The sequence below is a fragment of the Sphaerodactylus townsendi genome, linkage group LG16 (assembly GCF_021028975.2).
Source record: "Sphaerodactylus townsendi isolate TG3544 linkage group LG16, MPM_Stown_v2.3, whole genome shotgun sequence".
Classification (NCBI taxonomy): domain Eukaryota; kingdom Metazoa; phylum Chordata; class Lepidosauria; order Squamata; family Sphaerodactylidae; genus Sphaerodactylus; species Sphaerodactylus townsendi.
This window is the reverse complement of record NC_059440.1, coordinates 9,131,731-9,157,027: the sequence shown is the minus strand read 5'-3', so window position 1 is coordinate 9,157,027 and position 25,297 is coordinate 9,131,731. Positions and strand designations below refer to the sequence as shown.

Here is a 25,297-nt window from a genome sequence, read left to right as displayed (position 1 = left end):
GCTGCACCCCAGGAACTTCCCAGCCATGCCCCCATCACGCCGATGCGACTGGGGGCGGTGCGGGAGTGCCGACATGAAGCTGGGGACTGCGGCTGGACATCACAGGGCTCCACAGCACCTGATGTCAGGACTACAACTCCCAGCATGCACTGGCTCCTGGTTTTTTCCAACAAGAGCGGGAAAACAAACTGAGAAGCTACGTCTCACCGAAGCTTCACGGCCAATGAGAGGACAGAGACTGGGTGGGGGGAGAAAACTGATTGGTTGTTGTTAGATCAGAAATAAAATAAATACTGGAACTGAGCTGTGGTAAGTGCCCTGGGAAGAGCATTTCTGCCTGAGTAGACCCACGCCACCTCCAGAAGGAGATCTCCCTCCCCCGCCCCACCCCCTCCAGATTGGGCTGTAAGGGAGCAATCCAAAGCAGGTCTGCTAAGAATCTTGCTCAGCTTTCTTCAGTGGGGCGTTCTCTTAGGAAAGTGTTCTTAGGATTGCACTGGAAGGCATTTATACTCTTTAACTTTAATTAATATATTAGGTAGTACAATTTTATATGCTGTTATAGGAGGAGGATTTATATCCCCCCTTTCTCTCCTGTAGGAGACTCAAAGGGGATTACAATCTCCTTTCCCTTCCCCCCCACAACAAACACCCTGTGAGGTGGATGGGGCTGAGAGAGCTCCGAAGAACTGTGTCTAGCCCAAGGTCACCCAGCTGGCATGTGTTGGAGTGCACAAGCTAATCTTGGTTAGAAGAGGAAGAAGAGTGTGGATTTATATCCCCCCTTTCTCTCCTGCAAGAAGACTCAGAGGGGCTTACAATCTCCCCCCCCCCCCACAACAAACATCCTGTGAGGTGGGTGGGGCTGAGAGAGCTCTGAAGAACTGTGACTAGCCCAAGATAACCCAGCTGGCATGTGTTGGAGTTCACAAGCTAATCTTGGTTCACCAGATAAACCTCCAGAGTTTATGTGGCAGAGTGGGGAATCAATCCCGGTTCTCTAGATTAGAGTGCACCTGCTCTTAACCACAACACCTTGCTGGTTCAATAAATGATACATTGTATGTTATTAATAACATGGCCTACTGGTCAGGATTGTTGTAAGGATGGTAGAGGCTCCTCTAGGCCGCAGTCTTATTTAGAATTGGATTTAGAAGTATGCCAGATTACACTGTAATCTGTGCTTGGAAGGAGGGTGAAAGGTCTGAGCATCTTTTGTGGAAATGCTCAGTGCAGGTGGTCTTTCTGTCCAAACACATGCTTAATGTTTCTTCCAAGGAAGTTGAATTGTTCTTTGCTCTCCACCACAGCTTACAGGGATAAATGACAAAATGGCCGAGTATGCCAACAGTGCAGGAGTGCCATCCCTGAACGCAGCTCTGATGCATACCTTGCAGCGGCACAGAGATATTTTGCAGGTAAGAAATGTAGAATCTGACTTTTGTATTTAGTTTGACCAGGACAAGATGATATTCTCCTCCATCTTCTAAGAGATTCATGGTCTTCCTTCTATTTCTTTGTTGTTTTTCTCTCCATGGTGTAACCTCCCCCATCGAGGCAAGTCCAAATCTGGACCTGATCTTATTTCAAGGAATCTTTTAAAATGGTCTCAAACTTTTCCCTGTGTTGTCAGCAGTGAGGGTGCTGTTTGCCTGGAAATTGCCTGGCTTAAGAGCAGGGGGATCTGCAAAGAAGGGTTTTGATCCTTCTTTCATAAATGAAGAATGCAGGATCATATAGGGATCACCCTGTTTCCACAGTTAACTTATGAAATTTGCTTGGCCTGTTAAAAAATGCTTTGACAGATTCATGGAGAAACCAGACCATCAGTGGATTCTAACTGGAGCAGCAATATAGAACTTCCATCTCCAAAACAGTGCATTCTGAATAATGTATGCTGGGTCTAAACCAGGGGTCTACAACCTGCGGCTCTCCAATTGGCCATGCTGGCAGGGGCTGATGGGATTTGTAGTCCATGAACATCTGGAGAGCCACCTTGCCTGGTGGAATGAGCTCCCAGCTGAGATCAGGACCCTGCGGAACATCCGTGTGTTCCGCAGGGCCTGCAAGACCGAACTCTTCCGCTAGGCTTTTATATCGTGCCAGCCGGCCTGTCTGGAACATGGCTGCCTCCCATGGGCACCTCCCAGATGGAGTTTTATCGCCATCTGCTCTATTTGATTGTTTTTGGTTGTTGTTTTTTTTTTGAAGTTTTAATTGGTGAGGTTGTTTTATCTGTACTGGTTTACATTGTATTGTATTGTTTTACATGGTTTCATTCTGCTGTTCCCCGCCCCGAGCCCTGTTGGGCAGAGCGGGATATAAATCTAAAAAATAATAATAGTTTCCTAGAGTCAGCTGTCTGATCACCAGCAAAATACTAGTTGAGATGAATAGTTTGTCTCGTTCCTCAGACCTATTCTTCTATGGCTTTTAATGAATTCAACAGAGGTAAAGGCAGGAGAAATTTGCACCTTATTACCCCATCATTTAGAGTCCCAGACAAGCATTCATTCATTAGGGGGTAATTCTAAACGCAACCTCCAGTCCTGATCTGGACCAGGTTTCCAACAGGTTGCCCACATCTGTGAACATAGACTGAATCTTCAGTGAACTGAGCAGTCACTGGTAGCAATGATTATTGTCCTGAACTTTGGACCTGGTTGATATCTTGAAAGATGCTGACCGGATGCTTTGCTGACTAATAGCGTCTTTTGGGCCTTGATTGCCAAGTTAGGCCAACTCTTTTCGCTGGGGTTGTGCAACAGGCTTAACATGCTTGGAAATACTTGTTTTCCTACAGGACTACACACACGAATTCCATAAAACCAAAGCGAACTTCCTGGCAGTACGGGAAAGAGAGAATCTTTTGGGGTCGGTTCGGAAAGATATTGAGTAAGTTCTGCTGCTGGTTATGGTGGGCAACATTAAACTTCACCCCAAAATGAAAGAGTATGGTTTTATGGACCAGTCTCTCCTCTACTTGAAGTTACCTGCTTCGCAATGCAACAGGATGTGAAACTGTATACAGTGGTCCCTTCCACATTAAGAATATAAGAAAGAGCCTGCTGGATCAGACCAGAGTCCATCTAGTCCAGCACTCTGCTCCTCGCAGTGGCCCACCAGGTGCCTTTGGGAGCGCACATGCAGGATGTGAAAGCAATGGCCTTCTACTGCTGCTGCTGCTTCTCCTGATCTGCTAAGGCATTTGCAATCTCAGATCAAGGAGGATCAAGATTGGGAGCCATAGATCGACTTCTCCTTCGTAAATCTGTCCAAGCCCCTTTTAAAGCTGTCCAGGTTAGTAGCCATCACCACCTCCCGTGGCAGCATATTCCAAACACCCATCACACGTTGCGTGAAGAAGTGTTTCCTTTTATTAGTCCTAATTCTTCCCCCCAGCATTTTCAGTGAATGCCCCCTGGTTCTAGTATTGTGAGAAAGAGAGAAAAATTTCTCTCTGTCAACATTTTCTACCCCATGCATAATTTTATAGACTTCAATCATATCCCCCTTCAGACGTCTCCTCTCCAAACGAAAGAGTCCCAAACGCTGCAGCCTCTCCTCATAAGGAAGGTGCTCCAGTCCCTCAATCATCCTCATTGCCCTTCTCTGCACTTTTTCTATCACTTCGATATCCTTTTTGAGATGTGGCGACCAGAACTGAACATATTGTGGGGGGTAGGAGTGCGGCATCCCCCCTGCGATCTGGAAAATCCATGTAAACCCCTGTTCTGGCTTGCCTGTTGGATGAAAGAGCGGGGTGGGGCTGCTTAGCCTGGTGGTGTTGCTCAGCGGTTGCAGGTTGGTACAGGGTGACGGGAGTCCTCTCTGGCAGCCAGTGCGCTCGAATCCTGGACAGCGGCATCTGCTTCAGAGCCAGGACCAGCCACTGCCCTGGGACATTTCCCATTTACAGTAAAATTTTATGCCGCCAACCTGCGATGAGCTGAAACTGTGGTGGGGAAAGTTGTGATGTGGCAGGTACTGTACAGTAAACACCTTCCTAATCAGCATCATTGGGAAAATTGATGTTTGGATATCGTTGTCCACCGCCCGGAGCCCTTCGGGGATCGGGCGGTATATAAATTTAAGAAATAAATAAAATAAATAAAATGGGTTTGTTTCTTAACCAAAAATATTAACTAAGTTTACTGTAGCTGTGTCTGGGACCCACTACCTGCTCCTCCATAGCTTAAAAGCAGGTAGAGGAGGAGCGGACACCTTGGCTGCTGCTTTGTAGAAATGTCATACTTACAAAGTTGAGGTCGAGGTCACACACGCAAGAGCACGAGGCGATAGGATGGACTTCATTTTGAGGATCGCATTTTGGAATTCAACTGTATGTTAATAAAACTCACAAAGCAGGCAAAATGTTGAAGTGGGGAGGGGATGAAACTTACTATCTTGCTGTGCTGGTTTTCTGTTTCCAGGGAGTTATTTTTTTAAATGTTGAAATCTGAAATCCCACTGCCTCATAGTGTCAAGTGTCGCAGCCTATTCTATTATCCCAGGACTGGACCACTTGATTATTTCCTCCTCCTTTTGCATGCATGAACCAAGCATTGACCAGCGACCTACAAAACCTCCAGCTCATGCTTCACTTGAGCTCCGAATTCTCTGGGTGGCTGTTGGCGAGCAGCCTCTCTTCATAAGAGAAGGGTTATCCCCCTTTCCCTGGGGCGCCTTTCATGGCTTCCGTCTGTCCATAGGTGAGGGGTGGGATTAATGAGGTTTGTTTGTAACAAAGGTCTGATGTGAATGTAGAGAAAGGGAAGAGGGTCTGATAGAGCAGTTGGATCAGATTCAAGGACCAGTTGGATCAGATTCAAGGACCAGATTCAGATCCATGAAGATCCATGAAGGTGATCTTAGATGAGGCTGATCTACCCTACAGGATTGTTGTGAGGATAAAATAGGGGAGAGGAGAGACATGCACGCCACCCTGAGTTCCTTGGAAAAAGGCAAGAGAAATTAGATAGGATCTTATCAAAGTTTCTTTTGCCAGCCACACTAACAAGGAGGAGGCTAAGAACTTTAGAATTATAGAGTTGGAAGAGACCATCAAGTCCAACCCCCTGCCATGCAGGAACACATAATCAAACACTCTTGACAGATGGCCATCCAGCCTCTCTTTAAAAACCTCCAAAGAAGGAGACTCCACCACACTCCAAGGTAGTTCATTCCTCTGTCAAACAGCCCTTACTGTCAGGAAGCTGAAATCAAAAATTTGGGGTGCATGAGAAAGGAAACGGGGGGGGGGGGGAGAGACTATTCCTTGTATGGATGGGGTGGCTGAGGTCTTCAGGTGATTTGGGGGGTGTCTGGGGTCATCAGGTGGGTTGGGGGGGCTCATCAGATGCAACCCCTGCTTTGCAGTCTAAATGTGGTCTGTCTGGGTCAGTAGAAATGATCCGTGTGAGGAGATATGATACTCTTTTCTTCTGCGTCACTTCTTGCTTTGAACCAACCTTTCAGGTCCTACAAAAGCGGGTGTGGCGTGAACAACCGGCGGACAGAGCTGTTCCTGAAGGAGCACGAACACCTTCGGAAGTGAGTCTTCTTGTTGTCTTCTGGTTTTGGGGGGGCCTTCCTTGGAGCGAACACGACGACGGTGGGAGATTCTGGAATCTTGGGTGGTGTGTTTATCAGCATATCTCCTATTGTCCAATAGGAGACTCCTCTTTCTTCAGCTCCCTTGGGCAGTACTGATGATCTTACAGTATCTGATGATGCATGGAGATATGATGAAGTAATTCCAGTGCAAAATGGAGCAAGGTGCAATCTAGGTGATTAGCTCACTCTTTACATTTAAATCCCAGAAACTAATCACGATACTGGAGAGCGGAGTTAGCAAAATGTAGGTTCTGGAGGTAGTTCAGTAATTCTGTAGCAGGCATTGAATTCATCACAGAGGCTTTTCGGTTGGCTGGTTCTAGATAAGAATAAGATTAGAAGAGAATTAAGAGATGAGAGAGTTAGGCAAACACCGGGGACTGGAACACATAAGATTAATCATTTTGAAGATAGTTAAAAATCATTGGATTTAATGGATCTCCCCTCAGGGCAGAGAAGCCATGGTAGTGCAGAAGAAGAAGAGTTTGGAGTTGTACCCCACCTTTCTCTTCTGTAAGGAGACTCAAGGTGGCTTACAAGCTCCTTTCCCCTCCTCTCCCCACAACAGACACCTTGTGACGTAGGTGGGGCTGAGAGAGTTCTGAAGAACTGTGACTAGCCCAAGTTCACCCAGCAGGAATGTAGGAGTGCAGAAACACATCTGGTTCACCAGATAAGCCTCTACCACGCAGGTGAAAGACTGGGGAACCAAACCTGGTTCTCCAGATTAGAATACACCTGCTCCTAACCACTACACCACGCAGGGAAGAGCAAGGCAATTCCCAGGACGCAGGTGGCAACTTTAGTGCTGGGAGAGGAAGATTTGCCAGCTCTGGCTCTGGGCCTTGCAGGAGCAGAGTCAGGGAAGATAAGGAAGACACAACCACCCCAGAATTACTCTTCTGTTGGAGACTGCGGTGATCTGAGGGGCAGACAGACTCAACCTTGGTAGGGGTGGGGTGGGGAGAGGCAGACTGTTGCCTGTGGCACTAAAATAGAACAAATAATTAAAAAAAATAACATGGAATTAAAACCAAGCATAGAAATCGTTGTGAAGCTTTCATACATCTGTATCATCTGATTTTACAACATCTTAAATTCCAATCATAATTTTAAGACTCAAGAAATTAAAATACAGCCTCAATTGTTTATCTCATCCATATAGTTATAGAATCATAGAGTTGGAAGAGACCCCAAGGGCCATCAAGTCCAACCCCTTGCAATTCAGGAACACATAGTTAAAGCACTCCTGACAGGTGGCCATCCCGCCTCTCTTTAAAAACCTCCAAAAAAGGAGACTCCACCACACTCCGAGGCAGTGCATTCCTCTGTCAAACAGCCCTTACTGTCAGGAAACTGAAATCAAAAATTTGGAGTGCATGAGAAAGGAAAGTGGGGAGAGCCCTTACTGTCAGAAAGTTTTTCCTGATGTTGAGGTGGAATCTCTTTTCCTTCAGCTTGAACCCATGACTCCTGGTCCTAGTCTCTGGAGCAGCGGAAAACAAGCTTGCTCCCTCACCAACATGACATCCCTTCAAATATCTAAACATGGTCATCACGTCACCTCTTATAATTCTTTTATAGTCCTTATAATCTCTGTATAACTGTCCAATTCATCAATTACTGTAATCCAAAAAGGTTTTCCATCTTCTTCCTTACTCTGCTGCGCACCAGAGGCTCTACTGCGCACCAGAGATGTCAGAGAAAATAAAATTCCTTGAGTTGAAAATTAGCCATTTTGCTTCAGGTTTTCAAGGATTTGTACAACAAAGTCGGTCGCACTGAACAGGAAGAGCTTTCAGTGCTAACTTTAATGTGTTCAGAGATGTATGTCATACTCTTCAGGGATTTGTTCCCAAGGAGATTTTTACATAACTAAGTGAGAATCTTACCTTCAGGCCCTCCAGTGCATCTTGGCTGCTTTTCAGGAGACATGCAGCGGGAGGGGGGGTGGGGGGCGGAGAATATCCTCCCTCCCAGAAGATGGCCAGGTGAGGACTAAGCAGCAGCTGCTTCCAAGTAAAATTGGCAATGTTGGGCTGATGCAGAGTCCTCTTCCGTTGTCCTGGCAGCTGCTTCCTGCTCTTGCTACTGCTTGCTTGGAGGAAGGGAATCATTCTGTTTTCTGGAGAGTGACTGGCTGCTGATGAAGTCTGGCAGAGGCATATTGGGGGGAGATGGTGCCCGGCGACAACACCTGCTCTGGGCACCCCCCTGCCCCTGCCCCACGCTCGAAGGCAGGGCTCGGGGGCAGCTTGAACGGGCACTGCAGCAGCAGCAGCAGGCCAGTAGTGTCTCCGAGCACTGCCTCCGAGGGCCTGGGGAGGGAAGGAGGCAGCTCGGATGGGCACTGCGGCAGCAGGCCAGCTCTGTCTTTAGGCACCTTCCTCACACTGTGTCTGGGGTCTTTTGACAACCTCCCCACCCGCCGCCCATCCCTGTGGGTGGTACACCACTGGATTCTGGCCATAGCTGAACATTAAACACAAGATATGAAGAGCCATGTCCCATTCAAGTTGAAATATCTCTAATCTTCCCCAGTTTCTGAGAGTAATTTTTCCTCATGCCTTGATTAAAACTTGGGACAGCCACAAGGCTCGGACGGGTGGAAAGGATTGCGCATAGAATAAATGGCCTTGAATCACTTCTAGTGAATAAAAGTGTTGTGGATTAACTGTACTGAAAAATACCGGTCATTGTCTGAATTCGTAGGAACTGGGGATCAGGCAGCTAAAACTTAACTGTTCGTCGATGCACAAGGGGGCGCTCGTTCCTTGTGGACTTTCTTGGCTTTCTGTTCCTGAAGACAGTTTTCTCATTCTGTAATTGAAGGTGCATGAAAAAGCCTTCCAGGAAATTGCTGGTTTTCTCTGCCGTATTGGAGTAGGCTGAGAAGTGGGCTAGAAACACACAACAGTTGCGTATCTCATTCTTTGGCTCTGCCACAGCCTTCTGTAGGTGCTCGGAAGACTCGGTGAAGATTCCCTCGGTGGAGATTCACTTGGCTTTTGCTCCGTTTGCCTTTGTCGCAGTAAATTAATAACGGTTGAATGTTGTTAAATTTCACAGATATGATAATACTGTGGGCTTTTCAAAGGTTTGGAACTGAAAGCTCACTTTCGAAGGGGAGGGGGCGTCTACTGGTAGAGCGCCTACTGATAGAGTGATGCATTTTTCCATGTTCTCTCCCCTCACTCCGCCCCTCCGCTTTAATGTAATGAGTTTTATTTTTCATAGAACAGGGTGATGCTTGGCTGAGTGTGTATGCACGAGAGAGTGTGATTAAGAAAAGCAAGGGGGGCTTTGAATTATGTCTCCTTCTTAGCCAGGAATTCCCTTAGGCAAGCAAATACCTTTGATTCCATGCTGGTAAAATGGGGACAGTCATTGTAGAGTTTGAATAGGTCTTTTACTTTATTTCATATTTATACCCCGCCCTAACCTGGGAAAAACCAGACTCCGGGTGGCGAACAACTTCATCATGGCAAGTATAAAAATACATAATGAAACATCTAACTACAGTGGTACCTCGAAAATCGGTGCCTTCGACAATCGGAAATCGACGATTGCCAGGTGCCGATTTCTGCCCTTGAAGATCATCGGCTGCCTCGATTTTCGGTGGCCGCCAAGGGTATGCAAACGCTGTTGCGCGTGCGCAAACGGTGTTGTGCATGTGCAAATGGCGTGCGCAAACAGCGTACCTCAAAATACGCCATTTTCAAAAATCACCGATAATCTCTGGACGGATTATCGACGATTTTCAAGGTACCACTGTATTGCATTCCAGCTTAAAACCTACATCATTTACATACCAACACTTTCCTGCATTGAACCTCTTTGATTCAGGATTAGGTGAACCACTTTCTGTTGTCCTAATCCTGAGAAGCTATCAGGGCAAATGTCGATCAGCTAGGCTACTGAGATTCTGGGTAAGGTGTACAGGAGCTCAGTGGTTCTGTGGCTGTGGGATTTCCAAGTATCAATCCCCCTCCCACCCTATGACTTTTTGCAGGAGAACTTCGTTTTTAGCTCATTTTCATCACAACCCACTGGGAGGTTCTCCAGTGCAGGTTCAACCAAAATGAATAGGGAGCTTTTCCTGTGTGACTCTCGTTTATTGTGGTGCAGTTTGTGCAGGGAGCGCTCCTTGTGGATCCTTGCCTCTTGGGCATAATTTGGAGATGCCGCTTTTCTCTCATTTACAGTCCGGCGCCTGTCAGGTGAGGCACCGAGTGTCTGATTTATCTTCAGCAGGGCAGCGTGAGGCTTTAATTATAAAAGCTTGGCTTTCTGTTACTAAAAAAGGTGGCTATTAATCACCCCTTTTCACATTATACTTTTGATTGAAAGGTGATGGAGTGGGCCTCCGGTGCTTGCCGGCACTTGATGTGCTCCCTTTGTAGAGGACAAGCCCTCCTTTGTTTTGGGACTGATGGAGAGCAGGCGCGTTTTCTACTTGACTATTGTCGTGGCATGGGATTTCATCCGTTAATATGGGACCAGGTTTGTGTGTCAGTGAGAGAGACCATGCTCTCTACGTGGTTTGCTAGAAAGAGTCCTCTGTTATCAGGAAAAGGGCTGTGAAATAGTGAAAGAATACCTGCTTTTCCTCTGAGGGTGTATCCATTCTTCTTTGCTTTGGAAAATACTCTTCTTGCCCCTTCCCCCCCTTCTTGCTCTTTCCAGTGTGGTGTAGTGGTGAAGAACAGGTGGATTCTAATCTGGAGAACCGGGTTTGATTCCCCACTCCTCCACCTGGGTGGCAGAGGCCTATCTGGTGAACCAGATGTGTTTCCACATTCCTGCATTCCACACTTCCTGCATTCCTGACCTTGGGCTAGTCACAGTTCTCTCAGAACTCTCTCAGCCCCACCTACCTCACAAGGTATCTGTTGGGGGGAGAGGAAGGGAAAGGAGCTTGTAAGCCACCTTGAATTTCCTTATAGGAGAGAAAGGTGGGGTATAAATCCAAAATTCTTCTTCTTCTTCTTCTTCTTCTTCTTCTTCTTCTTCCTCTTCTTCCTCTTCTTCCTCTTCTTCTTCTTCTTCTTCTTCTTCTTCTTCTTCTTCTTCTTCTTCTTCTTCTTCTTCTTCTTCTTCTTCTTCTTCTTCTTCTTCTTCTTCTCCTCCCTCTTCCTCCTCCTCCTCCTGTTTTTGCTCTTTCCTCCTTTTCTCCTTTTTCCTCTTCACCCTCCCACAGAATACCTGCAGAGGGGCAGTGCCTGCTGATCAGATACTGCAAGAAAGAGGAATGTGTAAAAAGCTGTGAAGGGAAAGTGGTTACTAATCCGAGCGACCATCTTCTAGAATTCAAAAACTATAATTTGGAGGCTCCTCCCCCCCAAGGGAAATCGACAGAGAAACAGCAGTTCTTCATGCACTGAAGAATTCACTGTTTCAAGTTGGTGTGAGGCTGGATGCCTTCAAGTAGAATCTGTTAAATTTATTGAAGCAAAAAGGAGCTCGGTTGCAATTCTGAAGTTTCTCCGGGGACTTTTGCATTTGCTCATTTTGTCTTGCAAGTCGGAAGCTGCTGAGGTTTGGAAGCCGTAAGCTGATTTTAGTTGATCATACTGGGAGAAGAAACATGCCCACTCGTTCAAATGTACATGCATGCCCACAGCTGCCATAGATATTTGGCAGCAAGGGTGGAAAACCCCAAAGATATTGTTGTTTAGGACACCCCTGCCTTTCTGTTTTGGGGGCCCCTTCCACACATGCAGAATAATGTACTTTCAGTCCACTTTCACAACTGTTGGCAAGTGGATTTTGTTATTCCACACAGTAAAATCCAGCTGCAAAGTGCATTAAAAGTGCATTATTCTGCATATGTGGAAGGGACCGGGGTTGATGTGGGGAGAGCCAGAGGGTAGATCTGCCTGCCATGTATCAGAAGGGAGGGAAAACCCCCGTGGGATCCCATTGGGCCTTTTCATCCTTTTGTGACTTCAAATTCATTGCTGTTCGCTGTTCATCTTTCTGGTCCACTGTTTAGTGGTTTTGCAGACTCTCTTTTCAAGTTGCTTGTTTCTCTTTGTCGGACTGCTGGAGGTCCCCGCCCTCTGTTGATCTCATGTTCACAAGCTTTCAGGATGGTTTGGCAGTCCTCTCTCCTTCCCTGACACATGAGACAGTTTGGATATCTGTCCACTGAATACATGTTTGCATATGTGAACAGCTGTTCTAGCCCACTCCACACCCACTTCTGTTTGCACTGCCACAAAGGAACCACCTTGCCTGTCTGGCTCCCGTGCCAGTTGGCAGAAGTTTATCCTGTTTGGGATAATTGCTTTATTTTCCATTGCACAGTGGTGTTTATAACTGAGCCATGAACATGAAAACTGACAAGGCTCGGTAGTTACAGTGGCAGATTGGGAAGACCCAAGTTCCGATCTCGACTCAGCCGTGGAATGTATTTTGTGCTGGTCAATCTCTGTCTCACTCCCAGGGTGGTTGTGAGGGAAAAAATGGAAGGGGAAACCAAGTATGCCGTCCTCCTTGTCGGGAAGGGCAGCATAATCATATAAGAGCAATTATATGCAGGACACAAAACAGGATGCTTTGGGGATAAGAAGACAGCAGTCCAAAAGGGGCACATGTGTACATTCACCCCTTGCCCAAAGAGAGAGAGGTTAGCCAAATGTGTTGGGTTCTCAAGGGGTCTGCAACCTGTGGCTCTCCAGATGGGATTTGTAGTCCATGAACATCTGGAGTACCACAGAGTGCAGACCCAATGGATGTTACGTTCTGCTAAAGTTGCCTCGAAGAGTTCAGCCAGGTGGATTCCTTCCTGTCGGGGCTTCTGTCGCTTCCTTACAGGAGCCATGGCCTGTGCATGTTAGGAATGTTGGCAGCCTCCTGATTATGCCAATTAGCATTCGATTCTGGTCAGACAAAGAGAAATTCCTCTTCATGTAAGGAACTCAGGGCAGGTCTTGGCTGGCTTTTCTTTTCCGGCCAGCATTCCTTCCTTCCTCTGCGGCCCTCCAATATTTAATGAATTGGCCAAGTCAGACTTCGGATCCCCGAAGCGGTTCTGCATATCCCTTAGTACTGGATTGTTTATAAGAACCCTAGTGAACTGCAGGCTTATGGGAGTCAGCCATAAGAGGCAATAGGGGCCACTGGTTTAGAGGACTTTTAAAGACAGGTGCCAGATGCATGAAGGAGAAGATATCTGTTGGGAGCTGAACGACAGCTCCCATGCCCAGAGGTGGGCCGCTGTCACAAATGGGGCGAGCTGTTGCTCTCACATTCTCCTTTGTAACGAACTTAGACCAGACAATCAGAATCTCCATAGAAGAAAGGGATCTTTATTGAAAGGCTTAGATTCCATCCAAAGGCTTGCGAGCAATGAGGTGAAAACGTCAAGGAAGTGTCCAAGAGAGTTTTGGTCCAACCCCCACAAAAACCTTCACACGCCAGACCAGGCCAGTCTGGGAAAAGTGCCAAAACAATGCAGATAACACAGACAGCAAAACTCTACAGCAGGTGCTAGTCAGTAACTGCTGCTGATATGGCTACCTGCTACTTGCTTGCTGCTGATACAGCTATGTGATACTTGTTACCATTGCAGCTATGTGCTGTTGTTACGAACTGTCTTACTTGTGTCTTGCATATCTGTTGCTCATTACGTGGTGTAGTCCTGAAAAATTACTTACCTGTATGAAACTGAAGCAATTGCGGAACCATCACGTCTTTGGACTATACTTACCCGCATGGAATTATCACTAATGTAAAACTCTATATATTTATGAACGGACTACCCCCATTGATGTTTGCTTAATGCACTTTAGTTTGTGAATGAACTATTCCATTGATTCACTTTATTTCATGTTATTCACCTTAACAATATAGGATTTCACACCTTCCCTTGTTGTTGGGCGAGTAATTGGGTCTTGGCCGATCTTGTTGCTTTGCTTTGAACTGAACATCATTCCAATCCACTCTTCACATCCTTAAGGGGACCCAGAAGCACTCTTCGGATGGGCCTTTGGTCTGATCCAATAAGTGTCACTCACCTTAATTCATGAGAGCCAGTGTGGTGTAGTGGTTAAGAGCAGGTGCACTCTAATCTGGAGAACCGGGTTTGATTCCCCGCTCTGCTGCTTGAGCTGTGGAAGCTTATCTGGTGAATCATATTAGCTTGTGCACATGCCAGCTGGGTGACATTGGGCTAGTCACAGAGAGTTCTTCAGAGCTCTCTCAGTCCCACCTACCTCATAGGGCGTTTGTTATGGGGGGGGGGGAGAAAGGAGTTTGTCAGCCCATTTGAGTCTCCTTACAGGAGAGAAAGGGGGATATAAATCCAATTCTCCTTCTTTCAATGGTCGGTCCGAAACTGCATTCAGAGAAGACAGGCCTCTCTGTGTGTGTCTGGATGTGTAATAGAGTAGCCTGGTTGCCTGCCTGTCTCTCCTCCTGCCTGCCCTGTCCACTTCAGCTGTTAATACTCTTTCAGGCAAAGAGAGTAAATAATGCATGCGTTCTGTGGTTCTTCTCTCCACCTGCCCCCATCCGTGATGAGGCTTTCCATCAAACAGGACTTGGTAATGAACGGACAAGCTGCTCATTCTGCAAAGCACTGGGATAAGAGGAAAAAAGAGAGGTCTGTCAGCTCAGCACTTGTATTTTGGGAGAACAGAATCCCTGACAAGTTCTAAAACTTAGTGATGGATGGCAGGGTTGGGGGAGTAGATTTCCTGAATCGACAGCTGAGGGACCAAAAGGGAACCTCCATGTCCAGGCGGAGCAGCATCCGGGACAATGTTTGTGTCCTACTCCTAGAATTTCCGGGATTATGTTGCTGATCGCTGTTGGAAACAGAGCACTGGGGGAGACGGCCCTTTGAGCTGATCTTGTGCTGCTGCAGAGGCCCAGTTTGCAGTGGGAGGCCTGGGTGACTGATCCAGTCCTTCTGAAGTTCCTTGAAGCATAAATTGCCACTTTGCTTTCTATTGTTTATCTACAATATTTACATCCCACCTTTCCCCAAAGTATCCAGGTAGCTTCCCAGAAACTTGCCAGTAGCCGTCAGAATCACACTGAAAAGGTCATCAACAGTCAGATTAAAGTGTGCTCCTAGAGTTTAGGGAGCCCTCCACACTCAAAATGGGAGCAAAGTGGTGGACCTTAGTGGAATGGGTGATTGAAGAATATCCCCCAATCCCAAACGAAAGTCACTTCTGATAGAAGAAGAAGAGTTTGGAGTTATACTTCATCTTTCTCTCCTGTAAGGAGACTCAAGGTGGCTTGCAAGCTCCTTTCCCTTCCTCTCCTCACAACAGGCTGAGAGAGTTCCGAAGAACTGTGACTAGTCCAAGGTCACCTGGCAGGAATGCAGGAGTGCAGAAACACATCTGGTTCACCAGATAAGCCTCTGCCACTCAGGTGGAGGAGAATGGAATCAAACCCAGTTCTCCAGATCAGAATCCGCCTGCTCTTAACCACTGCACCACGGAATGTAACAGTAGGAAACAAGCACTATAGAAATGCCAAGTATTTTTAGTAGCAAGATTTCCACACAAGCAGCACTCATTCTTTTAAAACCTGATAGCAAAGCTTCTTGGTTTGCTTCCCTGCAAATAAGTTTTCTTAAGTTTCTAACTCGTGTCCATTTTTAATAGCCTGCCACCCTGTACTTGTCTTTGTTTAAAGTATTTGTTAAACTGCATTTCCCCTCAAGTCCTCTTCCCCGCAGCATTAGATACTTGTTCCCTGAAAGCTGAAAACAGGAGAAGAATAGTTTTGTGGGGAACCCCCCCCCCCGATCACTTAGGTGTCAAACTCACAGCCCTCCAAATTTTATGGACTACAGTTCCCATCATCCAGCAGGGGATGATGGGAATTGTAGTCCATAACATCTGGAGGGCTGTGAGTTTGACACCTGTGAGACTATTTTTCAACATTGGTGAGTGGCAGTTTATAAGCCTGGATAATGCTGGTTCACATCACTGTTTACTCAATGAGTACTTGTGAAACTCACTGCTAGTAGAAACGCACTGCTGATGACTACAAACACAGGTGGCTTTAAAAGGAAATTAGACAGATTTGTGGAAGAGAAGTCTGTCAGGGGTTTCTAGGTGTGATGAGTAAAGGGAACTTTCATTTATAGAGGCAACAGACTTCTGTGCCGTGTTTCTTGGTCCACCAGGGCAATTGGTTGGGTGTTATATGGCACAGGATGCTGGACTAGAGCAGGGGTAGGGAACCTGCGGCTCTCCAGATGTTCAGGAACTACATTTCCCATCAGCCCCTACCAGCATGGCCAATTGGCCATGCTGACAGAGGCTGATGGGAATTGTAGTTCCTGAACATCTGGAGAGCCGCAGGTTCCCTACCCCTGGACTAGAGGAATCACTGGTTTGATCTGGTAGTGTTCTTCTTACATCCTGCACTTTTTCAACAAAAGGCTGGTTCTCAGTGCAGAAGAATGAGATGACAGAATGGTCTGCACCACTTTGGAATGCAGGAGTTATATTCCTGCTCAGCATATTCCTTTCCACATGTAGTGGTTAAGAGCAGGTGTACTCTAATCTGGAGAACCGGATTTGATTCCCTCCTCTGCCACTTGAGCTGTGGAGGATTATCTGGTGAATCAGATTAGCTTGTGCACTCCAACACATGCTAGGTGGGTGACCTTGGACTAGTCACAGTTCTTCGGAGCTCTATCAGCCCCACCCACCTCACAGGGTATTTGTTGTAGTGGGAGGGGAAAGGAGGTTGTAATCCCCTTTGAGTCTCCTTATAGGAGAGAAGGGGGGGATATAAATCCAAACTCTCCCTCTTCTTCCATTTAAAAAAGACTCCCTGCAAGTAGAAAAGTTAGCCCAATAGGGAGAAAGGGTCAGTCCCCTGATTTATTGACTAGTTACGTACCTGCAAAGTGTTTTTGCCAACTCATTTTCCTGCATGTGTGGACCAGACTTCTAGGTGTGCGTGGTGGAAATGATTGTGGTAAAGAATGCAACTTGATTGGAGGGGGGTCTGTCATTACGTAAGCAAGGGGGTGTAAACTTGAGTAGTGAGTAGACCATTTCTTTCTTCTTTTCTTTGGCGGACATTCCAAGGGGGAGACCGACTCTCAAGGGCTTCATTATTATTGTGTATAAATAACCTACATGAAAGCTAAAGACAGTTGCCTGCTGGCTTTGGCGTTTTAAAGCGAGCCTCTGCCTTGTGCTTCATTTGCATTTGAAGCAGGCGTTGTTCTCGTGTTTAATCTTAATGCTTTTTAATGAGTCCCCATCAGAATACTAGTAGGACAGCAGTTACTGGCAACTGAGATCATACTTGTGCTGGGATTGTGACTGTAGAAAGTGACTGTGCTTTGTGATGGTGAAATTTTGCCATTCCCTTATCTGGGATAGGGGGACAGAATGTGGCAACGAGGTCTGCCGTTTGATTTCTCATCCCTCCCGCTTTCACTTGGAAGTTCCCATTTAGGTGTTGCTTCCTCTTGGTATACTGTGAACCTGTGAATTCTTTATTTGTGCCATTTTTCTGTGGCCTGATTCTGGATTTTTCCTTGAAAATGTAGACAGCTTTAGGAGGAGGAGGAGGAGTTTGGACTTGTATCCCCCCTTTCTCTCCTGTAAGGAGACTCAAGGTGGCTTACAAGCTCCTTTCCCTTCCTCTCCCCACAACAGACACCTTGTGAGGTAGGTGGGGCTGATGGGAGGGTTCCGAAGAACCGTGACTAGCCCAAGGTCACCCAGCAGGAATGCAGGAGTGTGGCAACACATCTGGTTCACCAGATAAGCCTCCACCACTCAGGTGGAGGAGTGGGGAATCAAACCCAATCCACCTGCTCTTAACTACAACACCACGCTGCCTCAGCATAATAAAAGTGGTGTAAAGGATTCAATGGTGTTGATGGTGAAGTAACCTTGAGTGCATTCCACAGCCCGGGCGATGGGCCAGCTTCTTCGGCGGAGACCTTATCTCTGCGCGGGAGATGAGGACTCCGTTCCCATGGGAAGCAGGAAGGGGGGATGGGGTGAATGGTGTTATAACCTGTGCTTCTGGCGGGAAGTGTCATTCCTGCCACTGCGTGTACTTGAGCTTTCTAAGATGTCTTAATAAATGGACTTTTACTCCCAAAAAGCCTTTTATTTCTGCTTCTATGGAATTCCTTACATTGTGGCAGGAATCCTAATACATCTATATTCCTAGTGCAGTGGACCTCTGGTGTCTTGACATGGAGAGGTTGAATGTTTCTGCGGAAGGTGCGGTAGCCCCAAGAGGGCTCCGACCTTTCCCCTCTGGATCTGGAGTCACCCACAGGCCAACCGGCCCCTCTGGTGCCTCTGTCTCGTCCTCCTATCAGCACGAGTACTCCGTTCCTCCGTTGGACCGAGGGACCTGCCGACCACCATAGGGACTTCCATGAGCCGTTTAGGGCGCTGTCTATGGATCAGCGCCTGTGGATCGGATCTCTACCCGCTCTCGTGTGGATTACAAACCTCAGATGCAACCTGTCATGGAAGAGACGGGCCTGACCACCTTTCATGCGGCAACCCAGGAATCCATTGAACGGTTCCTGGACTCGTATTTTGGTGATGCTCCCAAGGAACCACCGTGGCACAGCACTGGGGCCCGTCCAAAGGACACCGGGACTAAACCTGGAATTGGGAGGGGTATCCGTATCGGCTTCCCAATCGGACCCCCCTGATCCTCGGGCCAGCGACCGCACCTGAGGTGCCTCGGGGAGCCACCGGTGGCTACGGCGGCTACGGTGTCTCCGATGTCTCGCTTCCAGATGAAGAAGAGTCCGAAGAAAGCCTGCACTCCCAGCCGGATCTGTTCCCTCTCCCTTCGAAGGAGACCTGGGATGAGGAAGTAGGCGACCTGCGAGATGCCCAAAGAAGCATGGACCCGTGGAACGCCAGCTATGGGAGGAGGAACGCACAGTTGCAGCAAGAGCGTGAAAACCTGCAGAGGGACCGGGAGCAGCTTAGCGCAAAGAAGTCAACTCGAGTTGGACCGCGCCAAAGATGCGCTCCAACGACAATATGCCCAGAATCTGTCAGTCCATGATAAAGTCCTGGAACACTCCAGACTGGATTTACAACGGCAACGCAGCGTTCAGGCCCTCTTGGCGCACGCAAAGTGAGCTCACTGGAAGCCCTTAAACGGGACGAACTGGCTAAATTGGAACGAGAGAAAGCTGCTTTGCATGCGCACCAGGATGCATTGACCCAGCAAGGAGAGGGAGCTGGCTGCGTTGGAGAGGGAGCTAAGGAGGCCGCAGACCAGGAAGCCCCAAGTTGGAGTCTATGCTGTTACTGATCACGCCGGTGCCAGGGGCCACGTATCTGGGTCCTGCCACTAAACGCCAGCTGCACCGCCAGCACCCCCGATTCCGGCCCCCCCCCGTACAACAGCTGCCTGCCCAACCTGCCCAACCCGCGCAACCACCACCCCAGCAGGCACCAAGAGCCGTTGAACGGGGCTACTATCGGCCCCCGATACCAGCCCGCTTTGATGGGACCGCTTCCAAACTTCCCTACTTCATTTTGCAACTCAATGCCCACTTGGAAGACTATGATGATTTATACCGGTCTGAGCGCGAAAAAATCCGGGACATCGGCTCCGTCCTGGATGGGGCAGCAGCCGACTGGTTCGTGACTCTTCTAGATTTGCAGGATGAAGACTCTGCGCGACGGTGCCCGCATTCCTCCAAGCCTTAAGAAGCTGCGCTTCCAAGATCCAGGCGCCGAGAATGAAGCTATCTGCACCATCAAAACTATCCAGCAAGGCAACCGCCCGTTTGCAGAACTTGCCCGTGAATTTCGTGCGGCGGCTGCTCGACTTCCTCCTGAGTGGCCTGAACGCATGAAATGCGAATACTTCTCGGATGCTGTGGACGGCAAGCTGCGTGAAACGGTGTTTTTAATTCGGGTCCCTCGTACTATTGCAGATTGGATCCAGTTGGGATCCCAGGTGGCATCTCGTCTGGAATACGCCAAAGTGCCGGTGGCCGCCTTCACGCCCAAAACCCACTACTGTGTCCACCAAGTCAAGCTTCCAGCTGCCCCTACCGAAACCACCTCGGAACGCCGTCGCCGACTGGGATTGTGTCTTTACTGCGGAGGGCCAGGTCATTCAGCCGCCAACTGTCCCAAGAAACAAAAACCAACCGCTCCAGCTCCGCGCACCCATCTGCCAAGCCACCGCGCGGAGTCAGGGCCGCCGCCGACGGTTCGGCTCTAAAGCGGTCATCGAAGGCGACAGAGGAGGGGAAGCAGCTGTTTGCCTTTCTTCCACTCCCATGGACATGGGCCCGACTCCTGACGCGGTGAGTGAAGGCAGCGCTCCCATTACTGTCCAAGCATTTCTGGCCAACCCCGCTAAACACACTCGCATCATAGCCTCGGCCCTTGTGGATTCTGGCTGCTCCCACTGCTTAATGCGGCCCCAGGTGGCAGAGGAGCTAGGTCTGGACCAAATTCCCCTGGCCAAGCCCATACCATTCACCCAAATGGTCGGCGGCCCTTGGGAACGAAGGACCGGCCCAGTACAAAACACAGCCGGTTCTCCTCCGCCATAGCGACCATTGGGAGAAAATTAGTTTTATCTTGGCACCAGTGGCCAAACACTCCATAGTTTTGGGCATGCCTTGGTTACTGTTACATGAACCAAAGTTCATTTGGAAAGAACGATCTTAGAATTTACTGACCCTCCCTGCGGTGAACACATGAACTGGGGAAAACCCAACTTCTCCTGACACACCCTCCCTCCCTGGCTTCTTCAGCGATTGCTCCCGATCTTATTGGCATCCCACCTGCATATCATGATCTAGCCAGAGTTTTTCAGGAGCAAGAATGCGATCAGTTGCCACCCCACAGAGACACTGACTGCAAAATTGTTATACAACCGGGGCGCAACTACCCAAAGGTAGAATCTATCGCATGAGTCCCAATGAGGAGAAGGAACTCCGTGCCTTCTTGAACCAAGAACCTTGCTCGCGGGTTCATACGGCGGGCTACCAAACACACACACGCTGCTCCCCGTTTTGTTTGTAAAAGAAAGATGGGTCCTTACGGCTTTGCACAGATTATCGAGGTCTCAAGGCTGTCTCCCTGTCCAATAAATATCCTTTGCCTTTGATCAAGGACCTTTTAGATGCACTTTCGGCAAAGGGCGCATTTTTACTAAATTGGACTTGAGAGAAGCTTACTACAGAGTCAGAATTGCTGAAGGCTATGACCACTTGACTGCGTTTAACACAATGTTCGGCCTGTTTGAATATTTAATAATCCCATTCGGGTTATAGGTGGGGCCCGGGCTTTTATGGCCCTTATCAACGAAGTTCTTCATGATTTATTGTACAAGGGAGTTGTGGTATACTTAGATGACGTTTTAATTTACTCGCAAACCATGGAAGAGCATGAGACATTGGTTCGGGAGGTGTTGAAACGCTTGCTCGACAACTCTCTCTTTGCCAAACTCTCCAAATGCAGTTTTCACCAGACCTCCGTTGACTATTTAGGTTACTGGATCTCGCCGAGGGCTTGAAAATGGATCCTGCTAAAATTGACGCGAGTCCTCCAATGGCCTGCCCCCACCAACCGCAAGAAAAGAACTCCAATCTTTTCTTGGTTTTGCTAATTTCTATCGTGACTTTATACCCCAATTCGGCTGGAACTGACTCTCCCTCTCACAGACCTCTTACGCACTAAGGGTAAAGATCCACTGTCCGCTAAGCCCTGGGCCCCCCTTTCCTGGTCTGAGGAGTGTCAAACAGCCGTTCAGCTCTTAAAGTCTGCTTTTACCACCGATCCTATCCTAAAGCATCCTGACCCAGATCTCCCGTTTGTGGTTCACGTGGATGCCTCGGACAAAGCACTTGGGGCAGCCCTGTTGCCAGAAAAAATAAAGATGAAGTAAGAGAGCTGGTTCCGTGTGCTTATTTGTCTAAGAAATTCCTCTGGTGCTGGAACTCAACTGGACTGTGGGAGATAAAGAGACTGTGGCCATCAAAGTGGCACTCTCCACTTGGCCACTCTGGCTGGAGGGAGCCAAACACCCCTTTCAGGTTTATCGGGTCGGATCCATAACAAAACTTGGCGAAAGCTCTTTCCACCCCCCCTCAAGATATCTGCAGGTAAAGAGCAACCCGTTGCAAGGGCCGATTTCTTTTCTCGTTTCTCTTTTACAGTCCATTTTTTCCCTGGAAAAACCAATAAACTGGCTAGCCAGCGGCTCAGCGCGCCTACCCGGGGAGGGAATTGGAGCTGCCTTCACGAGACATTCAGCGTACTGTTCTTTCCCCTCCCAGTTGGGGTTGGCTGTCCACCCGATCTCTTCAAACGGGCCTTCACCATCCTCCACCCCCCATTCCTAGCCTTGTCTCTCCTTTCCCTGCAGTGGAACGCAAGAGGCGGGGGCTGCCACGAGCCTTCAACGGAAGAAAGTGACTCCCACCATTCTGCGTTTGGAGAATGGAGTTTGGCGGAGGGGGGACTGTTGGTACGATGCCTCCGCCCCTCCGCAAGCAGGTACTCATTGAACAGCTTTGCCACGATGCCCGTTCGGCTGGACATTTTGGCTTTTTAAAAACTCTTGCATTTTAGCCCGCCCGGCACTGGCAGTTCTGGTGGCGCGCAATGCGCAAAGACGACATTGAGGCATACATTAAGGGCTTGCCTTCAGTTTGTGCAGAAGCCAAAACCATCCCGGGAAAGCCGTCCATGGGCTGCTGCGTAACCTCTCCCGGTAGCTCCAGCCCTTGGGAAGTCATCTCCATGGATTTTAATACCACAGATTTGCCCGAAAGTCATGGCAACACGGTTTTATGGGTGGTGGTAGACTTATTTTCTAAACAAGCCCATTTTATTCCATGTGCGTCCATCCCCTCCGCTCCTAAGTTGGCACGGCTGTTCATTCAACATATTTACCGCCTCCATTCCGCCCCCATTAAGGTGGTCTCCGACCGCGGCCCCCAATTCATCTCAAAGTTCTGGAAAGCGTTTTTGGGGTTGTTGGGGGCCGCCCCATCGCCGCCCTACCACGTTCAAAGTGACGGCGAGACGGAGAGAACGAACAGAACCCTGGAGCAGTATTTACGTTGTTACACCAACTACCACCAAGACAATTGGTGCGGGCTTATTCCGTTTGCGGAGTACTTGCCTACAACAATGCAGTTCATAGTAGTACAAAGAAAACCCCCTTTGAAATTGTGTCTGGTCGCTCCTTTCCACCGTTGCCACAACTACCCGCAGCAGCTTTGGACCCCAGAGTTTCAACAGTGGATTTCATCCCTAGTCGAGGGGATGGAAAACGGTCCAGACCGCTTTACAACAAGCAAAGGACTCCCAAAACTGCAAGCGGATAAACACCGCTCGGATTTTCCTCTGCGTGTGGGCTCCTGGGTGTATTTATCTACAAAAAATCTCAGAGACGTGCATAAATACTCCAAACTTGGCAAAAGATTTGTGGGACCTTTTCAGATTACTAAAGTGATTAATGATGTCACTGCTCGCTTAGATTTGCCTAACTCTCTTAGTAACATTCATCCTGTCTTCCATTCCAGCTTGCTCAAGGAGGCTCCCGCTTCCGATGCCTGGCACGACCCGCCGGAGAGGCCCCCACCGACTATTATTGATGGTCACAAGCACTACGAAATTGACGCTATTCTGGACTCTCGCTTTAATCGCAAACGCTTGCAATATTTAGTCTCTTGGGTGGGATATTCCTCTGGGTATAATCAATGGGTTTATTCCGAAAATATTCCCACCCTTATTTCTGCTTTCCACCGCGCCTTTCCGCATAAACCTGGGGGGGAGGGGTCTTCTTTAAGGGAGGCAGAGTGTAAAGGATTCAATGGTGTTGATGGTGAAGTAACCTTGAGTGCATTCCACAGCCCGGGCGATGGGCCAGCTTCTTCGGCGGAGACCTTATCTCTGCGCGGGAGATGAGGACTCCGTTCCCATGGGAAGCAGGAAGGGGGGATGGGGTGAATGGTGTTATAACCTGTGCTTCTGGCGGGAAGTGTCATTCCTGCCACTGCGTGTACTTGAGCTTTCTAAGATGTCTTAATAAATGGACTTTTACTCCCAAAAAGCCTTTTATTTCTGCTTCTATGGAATTCCTTACAAGTGGGGGAAGAAGCACGGAGTGATATTTGCAGCATAGGATCACAGGAACTAATTATTCTGATTTGAATGCACACAGAACCAAGCCATGCAAAGACGGGCACTTCTTCAAACAGAGCCGGCATGCTGATGCAGAGCCACAACTCTGAGAGGATTGTTTTCTCTTTGCTTTGCTTTTACAAAAATGGGGAAAAGGGAAGCAGCTGTGCGGGCCTTCTGTTGAAAACTTGATGTCTGGAGAATGAAGGCTTTTATCCCAAATAATGAGCAATTTTGTGTCTGCAACAGGAGGGATTACTGTGGATCTTCTTGGTGCTGATCTGCAGGTAGCCCCTGATTCTCAGGTCTGTCAGCAGGTGCCTGGCTCTGTTCTTGCCAGAGTCATTAAGTAGCCACGGCATTAGTGACCTTTGGGTTCCCCCACACTTATGCACACTCTACTTATATCATACAAGGGCTGCACCAAACAGTGGCTGTAGCTCGCTGTGGAGTTCCTGCTTGCCAAACCGCAATGTATGCTATTTTAAAAAAACAACAACCTTAAAATCCAGCTTGGCTGTTCATCCCACCCAGTTAGCAAGACTGCAAATAAAGTCGTCTGATGCGTTCTTGTGCGTCTTGTTTCCTTCCAGATGGCTGGGCTGCTTCTGAAATGCAGGGTTTGGCGTGCCAAAAGCAGCGTTTCAAACACTGACATTTTTAACATTCCTGCAGATTAAAATGAAAATAAACTTGCTCTTTGAAGAAACGCCCGATCTGGAGACCAACAAAGACTGCGGTTGGACCTGCTGCAGATGCTAGTAATGTTTGTATTTGTTTATTTGAAATAGTCGTACGCTTCCTCTCTGTGTCCCAACAGAAGCAGCTCACAATCGATTAAATGGGGTGGAAAGGAACCACTGACTTATGGCTACCCTGTACGGCAAATATGTCAAACTCATTTGTTATGAGGACTGAATAGGACACAGGTGTCAAACTCGTGGCCCTCCAGATGTTATGGACTACAGTTCCCAGCATCATGCTGGCAGGGGATGATGGGAACTGTAGTCCATAACATCTGAAGGGCTGTGAGTTTGACACCTATGGAACAGGACATAAATGAGATTTGCTTGAGCCGGGCTAGTGGCGGGGGCTGCCTCAGCTGGCGAGCCCCCAGAGCAGCATGGGGAGAGGCGCTTGGCTCAGGGGTGGGGGTGTCTGCCTCAGTCCAGCCTGCCCAGATCAACCGGGGGGGGGGGGGGGGTTAGCTGCCTCAGCTGGTAAAGCTGCATTAGGCTCGCCAGTCCAGATAGGCACTGGGAGGGTGGCTACCTCAGCTGGTGAGCCCTGGGGAAGATGGTTGGCACTGTGGGGTGCTTGCCAGCCCAGAGCAGCATTGAGGGAAATGGGGAGCACTTGTGGCCAGGAGGGGGGAGGGGAGTAGCTGGCAAACCCACAGCTTCCTTGCCAGCCCAGATCAGCACTGGGGGGTAGCTGCCTCAGCTGGAGTGCCCGCATCGGGTTCGCCAGCTCAAATGAGCACAGTGGAGTTGGGGGGGGGGGCGTGGTTTGCCAGGCCAGATCGGGAGCCTAGCGCAGGGGTA

The 25,297-nt window shown here is 48.5% G+C and overlaps 1 protein-coding gene across 1 annotated transcript in view; it reads left to right on the top strand.

The window, feature by feature from the left end:
- The window catches only part of GOSR1 (golgi SNAP receptor complex member 1), a 60,235-nt gene that overhangs the window by 4,448 nt on the left and 30,490 nt on the right, over window positions 1-25,297 (top strand). Inside the window, exons 4-6 of the mRNA XM_048519405.1 lie at window positions 1,311-1,418; window positions 2,804-2,895; window positions 5,479-5,553. Of these exons, the coding sequence (XP_048375362.1) occupies window positions 1,311-1,418; window positions 2,804-2,895; window positions 5,479-5,553 (275 nt within the window). The remainder of the gene's footprint in view (window positions 1-1,310; window positions 1,419-2,803; window positions 2,896-5,478; window positions 5,554-25,297) is intronic.